Here is a 14,484-nt window from a genome sequence, read left to right on the forward strand (position 1 = left end):
AGGCTCGAACCAGTGACCTTCTTGCTGTGAGGCGAACGTGCTACCCACTACCGCGTAACCACATTGTGCATTTATAAACAACAATTTGAACTCCCACAGGGTAGTGGGCTCGATAAACCACCTGTAGAAACCCTAATAATAAAACTACTTCAATCTATCCTACACCCTAACCCTAACCCAACCCCTCAGTTTAAACATTACTGATTGCATGTTGACTCTAAATGCTCTAATGTTCCCTCAGCAACACACACCTGGCATCTGTGATTATAAAAAGATTAATAAAAGACGTGTTTAACTTCTGAGTAATTGCTCTGGATTATAAGCGCTTTCATCCATCGACCGACTCTCGAATTCATCCGTACTGTCTTTTTGAGCGGTCTTTAACTTCACCGGGAGCAGATACGTGGTACAGTTGAAGTCAGAATCATTCGCCCTCCTTTTCTTTTTTTAAATGTTTCCCAAATGACGTTTAACAGAGCACGGAATTTTTCACAGTATTACCTATAATATTTTTTCTTCTGAAGTAAGTCTTATTTGTTTTATTTTGGCTAGAATAGGTTTTTAAAACCATTTAATGTCAATATTATTATCTCCCGTAAGCAATATTTGTTTACAATTATCTACAGAACAAGCCATCATTAAACAATAACTTGCCTAATTACCCTAGCTTGCCTAATTAACCTAGTTAAGCCTTTAAATGTCACTTTAAGCTGAATACTAGTATCTTAAAAAATATCTAGTACAATATTATGTACTGTCATCATGACAAAGATAAAATAAATCAGTTATTAGAGACGAGTTAGTAAAACTATTATGTTTAGAAATGTGTTGTGTTTCTTCGTTAAACAGAACTTGGGGAACAACATATACAGGGGGGCTAATAATTCAGACTTCAACTGTATCTCTGGCTAAATAACATCAGTGTTCAGCCTCTTCTTCTCTGGAGATTGGAGGAAGCTGATCTTGCACTCCTGTCGCGAGTGTTTCCTTTGCGTCTGGTGAGCCGGTCTGCACCGACAGCTAGCCGATCGGTCCTGAAAATACCCGCGCAGCACAAGACCAGCTGTTAATCCCACCACAGCCAGCGTCATCCCACCCAAAACCAGCAGAACGATGAGCTGGAACTCCGACAGCCCTTCTCCACCAGCTGGAGTCCGAAAAGAGATCTTAAGCAAGCGTCCCTCGTCTCCGCTTGGAGTCGTCCAATGGGAGCGATTTAACCTAATGTGTGAGTCCTGTTCAGCTTTATACGGAGACTCCGCTTGAGATCCCGACTCGCAAGTTCTTCCGCTGAATCCTGGAGGGCAGAAGCACTGGAAGTTGGAGACTCGATCTATGCAGCGTCCTCCGTTTAGGCAGGGCTGGCTGGCGCAGTCGTCCAGGTTGATGGTGCAGAAACGGCCTGTGAATCCGGCAGGGCACAGGCAGGAAAAACGATTCACGCCGTCCAAACAGGTGGCACCGTTGGCACAGGGGCGCATCAGGCAATCATCCATGTTGGTCTCACAGCGGGCACCGGTGAATCCGACAAGGCATCGACAGGACAGTTCTGGAGCGTAACCACCCAGATCCTCACACAGACCGCCGTTCTTGCAGGGGGATCTGAAATCATGAAGAGGATTTGAAGATACAGTTAATGTCAGAATTATTAGTCCTCTATATTTCTGTTTAACAGTTTTATTTCAACACATTTCTAAACATGAGTTTTAATAACGACCCAGCAGACACACAACGTCATAAGGCGTTAGATTTAGATCACCAGTACTCAGTTACATTGAATACATCTAGTAGATCACAGATAGCTTCGTTTAACTCTACTATTGAGAAGATCTGTATAAGGTGTCACACAGGCGAAGCAGACTTGTCTCACATGTTTTGGACAAGCCCTAATGGTGCGTTTCCACTAAGTGGTACGGTTCGGTACACTTTTACAGCCGTTTCCACTGTCAAAGAGTACCTAAAGCGAACCGTACCGTACCACTTTTTGGATACCTAGCACAACAAAAGGGTACCAAATTGCAGAGCTAGACACGCAGCTGAACACTATTGGTTTACTGAGATACGTCACTAGCTCGTGCACAAGCCAGGAGAATGAAAAAAAAGGAAGCTTCATTTTTAAATACACAGCCGAGACATAACACCATAATAAAATATACATATAATAACAAGCTATGGTTGACCAGAGATCATCTTGATGAAGTCACTGATCTGCAGTTATCTGCCGTCTGCTGTTGATATTGTGACTTATCTTGTATGTTACTGTAATTTCCCTTTTTTCTTTCCGATTCCTGATTGTAACACCCATTATTATTGTCTTTTTATTTTTATCTATCTATCTATCTATCCATCCATCCATCCATCCATCCATCCATCCATCCATCCATCCATCCATCCATCCATCCATCCATCCATCCATCCATCCATCCATCCATCCATCCATCCATCCATCCATCCATCCATCCATCTATCTATCTATCTATCTATTCATCCATCATTCCATCTATCCATCCATCCATCCATCCATCCATCCATCCATCCATCCATCCATCCATCCACCTACCTACCTACCTAAATCTTTTAGGGGGGCTAATAATTCTGACTTCAACTGTATAAACACTTTATACTTTTAAATTTTTTAATCTTATTTTATACAATTTTGCTGTTCTCTATATTTTTTTCTTGTGTCTTTTCTATTTTTATTATCATTACTGTCGATATATTAGGCGGTGCATTTGGGGTTTGTTGAAATGGGTTTATGAAAAAATTTATCTCTGTATAAACAATGACATCTGTACTTGGCTTAAAAATAATGGGCTAAAAAATTTGATTTAGGTCGCCAGTGTCTAAGGACAATATCGACGTGAAATGACGTTGATATTTGGTTGTTTTTAGGTTGTGCTGGAAAGTGACCAAAATCTTAAACCGTCATCGTATTGATGTCAAATACTGACATTTATTCGTCTATCATTATTCGTCTGTCATCTATCTGACATAGACGTCATAGTGGTAACGTCCACGCAACGTCAAGCTGTAACATCATTAGATGTTGATATTTGGTTGTCTTTAGATTGTGTTGCAAAGTAACCAAAATGCAACGACATTTAAAGGCTTAACTAGGTTAATTAGGTTAATGTTAGGGTAATTAGGCAAATCATTGTATAATGATGGTTTGTTCTGTAGACAATGGAAAAAATATTGCTTAAGGGAGCTAATCATTTTGACCTTAAATTGACCTTTATTCTAGCGGAAATAAAACAAATAAGACTTACTCCAGAAGAAAACTTATTATAGGAAATACTGTGAAAATTTCCTTGCTCTGTTAAACATCAATTGAGAAATATTTGAAAAAGAAAAGAAAATTTCACAGGAGGGCGAATAATGCTGACTTCAACTGTAAACACTGTATATATCCAGTCCTGCAACATCTTCGGGTGAAAACGCTCAGTTGGTTTGTTTAGGTGGTCATGGGAGGAACAGTGTGGCCGTCTGCATTAACAGGCTGTAATGAGCCCATTTAACTCTGGAGGCTGCAAATTGACCAGGCGGTTTGTGCGTGTGCTGCTTATGCCAGTGTGTCTGGGCTTGTAGGCTAATAGATTAAGGATCACAGCTTAAAATGTTTATTTAAAGTGGTCATGAGTAATCCATTTTTCACTGATCTTACATAAAAGAGATCAAGAATTACCCTGTAAAAACGAAATGTTGAGAACAGAAACATAAGGCAAAGCAGCTTCAGCCATTATACGAGTAGACGAAAAAATGTATCATCTTAATAATTAAAGTCAGTCTGTGCTTTCAGCAAAAATTCAGGTTATTTTAAGTTCAAGATGTTTAGTCAAGCTGAGCAAGGGTTATTAACAAGGGCTATTTGTTATTGTATAGTATTAAACTGCTCTCTGGGATACTTGATTCTGATCACTCACCCAACTCACCCATGTTATTTCCAGATAACGATCTCTGAAACTAATAACACAGGCTCATCTGGAACTTTGCTCTATTGGATTGAGTTCTGGTGACTGTGGAGGCCATTTCAGTACAGTGATCTTATTGTCATGTTCAAGAAACCAGTCTGAAATGATATACACTTTATGACATGACGCGTTATCCTGCTGGAAGTAGCCATCAGAATATGGGTACAGAATCAGAATCAGTTTTATCGCCAAGTGTGCTTCACACACACAAGGAATTTGTTTTGGCTACAGAAGCTTCCAGTGTACATAAAGTGACAAGTGACAACACAAAATAAATCTGAAAAAATAAGATAATAATAATAAAAAATGATGAACATTAAACAGATGCGGTTAGTGAAGAAACCTGGATGTTGAGTTGTATGTACAGATTGTTATAAATATACAGGTTATAAGGTGCAGTGTACAAGTGCGAATGTAGAAAGTATTGCATTGTATATTGATATAAGGTGCTGTGTACAAGTGCGTATGAGAAAGTATTGCACATATTTATTGCACAGTAGGGGAATATTTAACTGTTCATAAGGTAGACAGCCTGAGGAAAGAAACTTTTCCTGTGTCTGGCTGTTTTTGTGCTCGGTGCTCTGAAGCGCCGACCAGACGGTAACAGTTCGAACAGGTAGTGTGCTGGGTGTGAGGCGTCCAGAGTGATTTTGCGAGCCCTTTTACTCACTCTGGAAGAGTACAGTTCTTGAAGTGTAGGAAGGGTAGTGCCAGTGATTCGTTCAGCAGTCCGGACTATTCGCTGTAGTCTGCGGAGGTCAGTTTTGGCAGCTGAGCCGAACCAGACGGTGATTGAAGTGCAGAGGATGGATTGGATGACAGCTGAGTAGAACTGTACGAGCAGCTCCTGTGGCAGGTTGAACTTCCTCAGCTGACGAAGGAAGTACAGTCTCTGCTGGGCTTTCTTCACAATAGAGTCCATATGAGTGTCCCACTTCAGATCCTGAGAGATGGTGGTGCCAGGAACCTGAATGACTCTACTGCAGCCACAGTGCTGTTCATGATGGTGAGTGGGGGGAGTGCAGGGGGGTTTCTCCTGAAGTCCACTATCATCTCCACTGTTTTTTAGCGTGTTCAGCTCCAGGTTGTTGTATCTGCACCATAACGCCAGCCGCTCCACCTCCTGTCTGTATGCAGACTCGTCACCGTTCTGGATGAGGCCGATAACAGTAGTGTCGTCTGCAAACTTAATGAGTTTGATGGAGGGGTCTTTTGCAGTGCAGTCGTTGGTGTACAGGGAGAAGAGCAGTGGAGAAAGAACACATCCCTGGGGGGCACCAGTGCTGATGGTGCGGCTGTCGGATGTGATTTTGCCCATTCTGACTAGCTGCTGTCTATCTGTCAGAAAGCTGGTGATCCATTGACAGACAGAGCTAGGAACAGAGAGCTGGGCCAGTTTGTACTCAAGCAGTGATGGGACGATGGTGTTAAAGGCAGAACTGAAGTCCACAAACAGAATCCTTGCGTAGTTCCCTGGTTTGTCCAGATGTTGTAGGGTATAATGCAGTCCCATGTTGACTGCATCATCCACAGACCGGTTTGCTCTATAGGCGAACTGCAGGGGGTCCAGCAGGGGTCCAGTGATGTCCTTCAGATATGCTAGCACCAGTCTTTCGAATGACTTCATGGCCACAGATGTTAAGGCCACAGGTCTGTAGTCATTGAGTCCTGTGATCTTTGGCTTCTTCGGGATTGGGATGATGGTGGAGCGCTTAAAGCAGGATGGAACTTTGTGCTGTTCCAGTGATCTATTGAAGATATGGGAGAAAATGGGAGCCAGCTGGTCAGCGCAGGTTCTCAGACAGGCTGGTGAGACTCCATCTGGCCCTGGTGCTTTCCTTCTCTTCTGTTTACTGAAGATCTGACGCACATTTTCCTCACTGATCTGAAGAGCTGGGGGGGAGAGGAAGATGGCTGGAGGTGTTGATGGCTGTGTAGGGCGATGGTCCGGGCTGTGTTGATGTGGTGTTGATGGCTGTGTAGGGAGATGGTCCGGGCTGTGTTGATGTGGTATTGATGGCCGTGTAGGGCGATGGTCCGGGCTGTGTTGATGTGGTGTTGATGGCTGTGTAGGGAGATGGTCCGGGTGGGTGTGAGGTGTCTGGTCATAGGTGTCAAACCTACAGTAGAACATATTCAGCTCGTTTGCAATATGTTTATTGCTGTCGATACTGGGGGACGGTGTCTTGTAATTAGTGAAATCTTTTAAGCCTCTCCACACTGATGCAGGGTCGTTAGCTGAAAACTGGTTTTGCAGCTTTTTGGCATAGCTTTTCTTAGCCACACCAATCTCCTTTGTCAATGTGTTCCTGGCCCGATTGTACAGGATCCTGTCACCACTCCTGTAAGCATCCTCTTTGGCCTGACGAAGCTGTCTGAGTTTTGGTGTGAACCATGGTTTATCATTGTTAAATGACAAGTAGGTCCTGGTAGGGATGCATAACTCCTCACAGAAACTGATGTATGATGTTACAGTCTCTGTGAGCTCGTCCAGATCTGTGGCTGCAGCTTCAAAAACATCCCAGTCAGTGCATTCAAAACAGGCTTGTAAGACCTGCTCTGTGTCGTTGGTCCATCTCTTGACAGTCCTTAATACTGGCTTAGTAGTTTTAAGTTTTTGCCTGTAAGTTGGTATAAGATGAACCAGGCAGTGATCGGAGAGTCCTAGAGCTGCTCTGGCGACGGAGCGATATGCATCCTTTATTGTGGTGTAGCAATGGTCCAAAATTTTATTGCCTCTGGTGGGGCATGCAATGTGCTGTTTGAATTTAGGCAGCTCATGTGTGAGTTTTGCCTGATTAAAGTCCCCAAGTATGATAAAAGCAGAGTCCGGGTGTTGTTGTTCTGTCTCTGTGATCAGATCAGCCAGCTGTTGCAGTGCAGTACTCACGTGTGCTTGCGGTGGAATGTAAACACAGACGAGAATGAACGAGGAAAACTCTCTTGGTGAATGAAACGGCTTACAGTTAATGAAAAGCACTTCCACATCAGGACAGCACATCTTCTTTAACACAGTTACATCCGTACACCACCTTCTGTTGATGTAAAAGCATGTCCCACCACCGCGCGTTTTGCCCGTTGACTCCGTATCGCGATCTGCTCTGTACAGCTGAAAGTCCGGTAGGTTTAATGCGCTGTCCGGAATGGCTTCGTTTAGCCAGGTTTCCGTGAAACACAGGACAGCAGAGTTGTTAAAGTTCTTGTTTTTGCATGTGAGCAGAAGTAGTTCGTCCATTTTGTTAGGAAGAGAGCGGAGATTCGCCAGGTGAATGCTGGGCAGCGCCGTTCTGAAGCCGCGCTGTCTTAGCCTGACGAGCGCGCCGGCTCGCTTCCCACGCTTGCGCGTCTTGTAGCGTTTCCACAATGCGGCTGCTCCGCCGACCACAATGTTCCGCAAAACGCCACAAAAATCAAAATCCAGTTCTTGATTAGTTGGTGTGCACTGCCGAATGTTCAGCAGCTCGTCCCTGGTGTAACTGATCGTGTTTGACAAACATAAAACAGGACAGACTAACAAAAACAGTACAAACACTGGAGAACCCCACGCCGAAGCGGCCATCCGCGGCGCCATCTTGATGAGGTATTATTACACTGTGGTCATAAAGGGATGGACATGGTCAGCAACAATACTCAGGTAGGCTGTGATGTTGACACACACCATTACACCACCACCACCAGCCTGAACTGTTGATACAAGGCAGGATGGATCCATGCTTTTATGTTGTTGACGCCAAATTCTGACCCGACCATCCGAATGTCGCAGCAGAAATTGTAGCCTCAGTTTCCTGTTCTTAGCTGACAGGTGTGGTCTTCTGCTGCTGTAGCCCATCCGCCTCAAGGTTGGACGTGTTGTGCGTTCAGAGATGCTCTTCTGGATACCTCAGGTGTAACGAGTGGTTATTTGAGTTACTGTTGCCTTTCTATCAGCTGGAAACAGTCTGGCCATTCTCCTCTGACCTCTGGCATCAACAAGGCATTTGCGCTCACAGAACTGCCGCTCACTGGATATTTCCTCTTTTTCAGACCATTCTCTGTAAACCCTAGAGATGGTTGTGGGTGAAAATCCCAGTAGATCAGCAGTTTCTGAAATACTCAGACCAGCCCGCCTGGCACCGACAACCATGCCACGTTCAAAGTCACTTAAATCACCTTTCTTCCCCATTCTGATGTTCGATTTGAACTGCAGCAGATCGTCTTGACCATGTCTACATGCCTAAATGCATTTAGTTGCTGCCATGTGATTGGCTGATAAGAAATTTGTGTTAACGAGCAGTTGGACAGGTGTACCTAATAAAGTGGCCGGTAAGTGTACATTCATATTTATAAGCTTGTCTGTTAAGTGTTTGGCACTATCTTGTGGATAAATAATGCTCCATTCAGCCATCTTAATTTCTGTCAGCTTTGCCTTTAAATAAAAATCAATAAATGGCTCAGAACAATGTTTTGGTGCCTAATTGTTTACTTTTGGGGCAAGTAGCCATGATTTTACATTGCTTTTATCTGAGGAACCTTACTGTAAAGTGTTTCCATATTATATTAAATTAACCAATATATTTACCAGTATCAAAATCGGCCAAATGTTTTTTGGTACCCAAAATCTTATCTGTGCATCTCAAATCTGAATGAACGCTTGAACATGCATTTACCATACAGTTTTAGAAATAAATAAAACACTCACTTGGTCTTTTGGCAGGGCCCGGTTTTGAGTTCACAGTCCCGGCCGTGGAAGCCTTCAGGACACAAGCAGCTATAATCTCCCGAGTCACTCAGTTCACAAGTGGCCCCGTTATGACACGGCTGCTGTCTGGAGCACACGTAAACATCTGCGAAAAGAGTCAGTGTAGTCAGTCTTTTAACATGAAATCTAAATGCACAATGTTTATTTTGCTAATTCTTTACTAAACTTTTACAGCCTCTAATAGTAAAATCTATTAATCCTATTTTTTTATAATCACACTTGATCAAAACAGTCTGCAGAAACACTTTGATTGACATTCTCCCGTTGTACGTGTCATCAAAGGGGGAAAGCCCCGCCCATTATTGATGATCTCTCCCTCATTAGCATAGACAGCCTTGAGTGAGAAGCAGCCGTCCAACATTAGGAGTTTCGCGCTGTACGCCATACTCATAGTCTGCCTTCTAAGCCACTTCTTTTGACATTTCTCACTGATAGTCCTGTTTTGAATCTGCATTTGTAGCTCCGCCCTCTTTTAAAAAGAGCACAATCTCATTTGCATTTAAAGCGACAGTCACCAAAACAGCACAAGTTGGATCAAAGCCTAAATAGGCACTTAGAAAACATTTTTGTGTGGTATTTTGAGCTGAAACTCCACAAACACACTCTAGGAACGTCAGAGACTTATTTTTATATCATAAAAAGAGTCCCCTTTAAAGCTTTTGCCACTTATAGTTCTGAAACACTACTACTACTACTACTACTAATAATAATAATAATAATAATCACCTTTGTCGCAGAATCTCCCCGTCCACCCGTCCATGCAGGAGCACTGCCAGGGCTGATGACAGGTTCCGTGGACACATCCGGGCATCCGAACACAGTCGTCACACATCGGTCCACCCCATCCCGGATCACACCTGCCGGCAACAGGTAACCACACATACCATGCGCATTGTGCTGTTAATCTGTTTACAGTCTTATCTGGAGTAAGAGATGTAGTGTTGAGCTGCAACAGGCTTGTACAGGTCAGATATACTTTAACAACATCCCACAAGCCACATATTTCACCCTCATGGACCCGCTCACCTGCAGTCACCATTTTCGGCACATTTTCCGTGGCCAATTTCACACGTGCAGTTACTGGCTGATGGTGTCGGAGATGTTTCTTCTGAGGAAAATAAAACTGCGAAGATAGACATGCATTTAGTGTAATGATCATGCAGCATTGAGGTTGTCTGAGATTTAGCAACAATTTCGCAAGGCACACATTATTTGTGGGGTATTTTGTGCTGAAACTTCACCTACACACACTTTAGGGACATCAGAGACTTATTTTGCATCTTATAAAAAGGAGCATAGTAGGTCCCCTTTAAATGTAACTAAAAAAATGTTGCGATTGTCCAATGTTGGGTTATCTTGGGGAATCTTTAGATAAAATGTGTCAAAATGTGATGCAAAAGTGAAAACAAGTGTTCTTTATTTAGAAACTAATTTCGAGAGGATCACGTGCTTATGATCAACACGGCTGGCTCCTCATTAGCTCCATAATCTGACCCATTAGACGATTACGGAAGCATTATAAATAACCAGAGTTTTTCACTCCAGTTTTCTTCATCTTAAAACTTCCCCCCTTCCACCCCTACTTCCTCCCCCTTTTCTGATAGGGCAACACGGTGGCCCAGTGGCTAGCACTGTTGCCTCACAGCAAGAACACCGCTGGTCTAACCTCTTATTGAGCTGGTTGGTGTTTCTCTGCGGAGTTTACATGTTCTCCCCGTGTTTGCGTTGGTTTCCCCCGGGTTCCCCGGTTTCCTCCCACCGTCCAAAAACAAACCATAGCCAATCGACTAAACTAATTATCACCTAAAACAACTTTAGTTTACACTTCTCACACGGCGATAAGCAGGGGAGTTCTCGAGACCTACCTGAGCTCGAACTTCCCTCTCGCCCTTCTAACGGGAGGGAGCCCCGGGCTCGAGGATATTACGAGCTCAGGGCTCTCTCCCGGGACAGCATGCCAAATACGCTTTATTGATTATCAGCTAAGTGTGAACTCTTGAAATAAAGATTTAAGACGATCTCATTTTTGTTTCTGCATCAAATAGTGATTTTAGCACTAAACGCAAGCAAAGTATACATATTTCAAAAGCTCTGTGATCATTAAATACAGTCTGACTGTCTAAATATGACTGACAGTATTGAATGGTCTTGTAAACAAGAAGGTCACATAATGCCATTTACTAATTCATTCATTCATTTTTCTTTGGCTTTGTCCCTTCGTTCATCAGGGGTCGACACAGCAGAATGAACCGCCAACTATTCTAGCATATTCTAGCACAGTGTTTCCCAACCCTGTTCCTGAAGGCACACCAACAGTACACATTTTCAACCTCTCCCTAATCAAACACACCTGAATCAACTAAGCAGAACATTAGAAAAGACCCCAAAACCTGACACGAATGGGTCAGGTAAGGGAGACATCCAAAATATGTACTGTTGGTGTGCCTCCAGGAACAGGGTTGGGAAACTGTTCTAGCACACTGCTGTTTTTGACTGTTTGGCGCCATCTTGTGACTGATTGATATGTAGGTTATTATATACTCCATTCAGCAGTTTTTGTTTTTGTCTGCTTAAGGGTTAATACATGATTACAGCTCAGATTAATCAGATTATCCATGTAATAAACAGAATAAAAGATAAAAAATAAAGCCGAGTTTTATACAACTGTGCTCTGGTTCATGTCAAGCTTCATCCTGCAAGAACAACTGTCTAGATGTACATTATTAATAGTTAGTGGTTCATTTTGCTGTGGCAAACCCCTGATATATAATTGACTAAACTGAAGGAAAATGAAGGAATAACGGAATGTTCTTTATTTTATTTATTTTTAACATTTTTTATAACATTTTAACAGTACAGAAATATACCTGCAAGGGGGTAAGCATAAATCAAATACAAATATACAAAATGAGCATATGTAATAATCAAATAAATACATTGTAGAGTTCACAAAGTTTTAAAGTGCGTAGGGCTTTCTTGTTTAGAGAGTCTCTGATACTAATAATATATAAGCATATTTCAGTCATCAATACCTTAATTCGGTTTCTTATTGGTAAATTTACATTCATGAATGTAAAATTTTGTTAGCAAAATAATTAAATTAATCAAATAAAAATAAAGAATGTTCTGATAGAAGTAAATCAACCATAAGAGTCAACCTTTTATTGCTTTTATTCTTAATAAACATTTAATATGACGAATCAGTGTTGTTTTTTCTATAAATAAAGTATGGATGAAAGCATGGCGTAAGGCTGCTTTAGCCTCGGCAGTGTTCATTTTGCAATATTAACAACAATAATAAAACATCATCAAAATTAGTCAATGTGTTACAGAAAAAAACACCCACCATTACACTAAGTTTATTTATAAACTAATTGCGAGAGGATTTCGAGAGGTCCCGCATTAGCAATATTATGATATACCAATCAGATGACCTGAGATATTTTCATCTTGAAGAATCCCCCCATCCACCTTGAAACTTTCGCTCTTTCCTAGCATAATCTAGGGGAACTCTTGAAACCTACTTGAGCTCAGACTCCCCTCTCTCCTGACTAAACGGGAGGGAGCCCTGGGCTCGAGGATCCTCAGAGCTCAGCAAATGCCGGTTTTCCCAATGTAATCGGAGTGATCGACTGCACGCACATTGCTATAAAGGCGCCATCTGAAGTCAAATTTGCATACGCGAATCTGAAACATTTCCATTGAATAAATGTGCAAATAATATGTGATTCTCAAATGCGATTGGGCAGCTGAAATACCGGTGGTGCTGCCTTGATAAGAGCGGAGGGGTGCTGCTATATCGCCCTAACAAAGTGTTTCTCTAATACATCTGTGTCTCCCACAGACACGGATACTACTCCAGACAGTAAAGTGTCGCCCACAATTGAGGCAACTCTCTCCTCAAAGGGTGTTAGTTTGGGGTGTCAGCATCCCCTGTTCAACTGCGTGATGCTATCATGTCAATATGGACCAAAATCTACCTTGTTGAATCTGTCATGAAGGATTAAGGCAGTTCTGAAGGCAAAAGGGTGTCCAAGCCGGTTCTAGTAAGGTGTACCTAATAAAGTGGCCGGTGAGTGTACTTTCGGCTTCATACAGGGTTAATAACACACGCTCTTTTATATAAAACATTTATGATGTGGCACAGGACAGAAAAAGAATCACATGACCCACAATTACACTAAAAAAGGCCTTTTAAACTGAAGGCATGCGTTATATAATGTCCAAACTTAATCATTTGCATATACATTCGGCTTCATGTTGGGTTAATAACACACACACACACACACACACACACACACACACTCTTTTATATAAAACTTTTTATGATGGCACAGGAAATGATTCACCATCATCACCGTCCTGACCGAGTGATTTAGCATTCTTGGCTGTGCTAATCGAGTATTGGGTTTTGGATGTTAGTTCAGGGTGTGTATGTGTGTGTGTGTGTGCTGGTGGAAGGCCAGCCGGCGCGTGTGTCTGCGGTGATGGGCACGAGGGGAGCGTGTGCGGTGGGAGGAGAGGAATGTGCTCATGTCTCCGCCCGTATGAGCTTTGCCCGAACATCACAAGAATTCGCCATCGCCCAGAGCCCAACCTTTAAACCTGCGCTTACATCACACCAGCCCTCAACACAGGCATACACTGCCTTCTCCACCAAATTATTATTCCCTACAGCCAGGAAGCTCCAAAAGTATTTTAATCTGCCAACCACGTGCGCACTTTGGAGAAGTTTCCCGTATCTGACATGCTTGGATAATCGCGCCACTATTTGGGATGTGCGAGACAATGCATGTAAGCTCGTATTTATTCGCTGGCGCTGGAATGGGAAGCATTTTCCGTGTAATCCGGCCAAGTGTAAGACCTGTATTCCTGGAAACACAGCACAGGGACAGCTGAAAAGCAGAACGTGATAACAGAGAGCGGTCCCAAACAACAATATGAGTCGTAATCTCTTAAACGCTGAGACAGCTGAAGGATTAGTTTCACATTGAAAGCCAAACAAATCTGTTCTCGTAATTACTCTTGTTTTGAAGCTAAATATGGACTGAAAGCAGAGGTTTAGTTGATTTATTATTATTATTTATTTTAAACCAGTGGCCCAATCCCAATTCTATTTTTTGACCCCTAGCCATTCCCCTTGGCCCTTGAATCAAAGTGTAAGGGCTTCAGATTTACCCCTAAGAAACGGGCCAGCACTACAACACCCACACACGTCATCATGTGTCGTCACGAACTCTTACTTCGCATGAAATGGATGACGGCGACTGCTGTAGTTATTCCACTTGGGTTATTTGTTTGGTATTTATCTTCAGGAAATCACTGAAGGCAGCGATGTCATGTTATCATAATGATATAATAAGTGTTGAACACGTCGTGTTTTTTCCTGGGAATTCTGTGGGTCTTGTCTATCAAATTTTTATATTTTATATGAAACAGGCATATGATATATACACTACCTGACAAAAGTCTTGTCGTCAATCCCAGTTGTAAAAGCAGCAAATAATAACTTGACTTCTAGTTCATCATTTGGAAAAGTGGCAGAAGGTCAAATTTTCTGATGAATCATCTGTTGAACTGCATCATAATCATCACAAATACTGCAGAAGACCTACTGGAACCCACATGGAGCCAAGATTCTCACTGAAATCAGTCAAGTTTGGTGAAGAAAACATCATGGTTTGGGGTTACATTCAGTATGAGGCTGTGCGAGAGATCTGCAGAGTGGATGGCGACATCAACAGCCTGAGATATCAAGACATTTGTGCTGCCCAT

General features: G+C 42.5%; 1 protein-coding gene across 2 annotated transcripts in view; it reads right to left on the reverse strand.

Moving 5' to 3' along the window:
• Nucleotides 1-815: 815 nt before the first annotated feature.
• Nucleotides 816-14,484, reverse strand: part of dlk2 (delta-like 2 homolog (Drosophila)) — a 51,414-nt gene continuing 37,745 nt past the window's right edge. For both annotated transcript variants that reach the window (XM_056471589.1, XM_056471588.1), the window contains exons 3-6: nt 9,736-9,832; nt 9,436-9,566; nt 8,650-8,794; nt 816-1,602 (exon numbers count right to left, since the gene is read on the reverse strand). In XM_056471589.1, coding sequence (XP_056327564.1) covers nt 909-1,602; nt 8,650-8,794; nt 9,436-9,566; nt 9,736-9,832 — 1,067 coding nt within the window. In that variant the 3' untranslated portion in view covers nt 816-908. The remainder of the gene's footprint in view (nt 1,603-8,649; nt 8,795-9,435; nt 9,567-9,735; nt 9,833-14,484) is intronic.

This window comes from Danio aesculapii, chromosome 13 (assembly GCF_903798145.1).
Source record: "Danio aesculapii chromosome 13, fDanAes4.1, whole genome shotgun sequence".
NCBI lineage: Eukaryota > Metazoa > Chordata > Actinopteri > Cypriniformes > Danionidae > Danio > Danio aesculapii.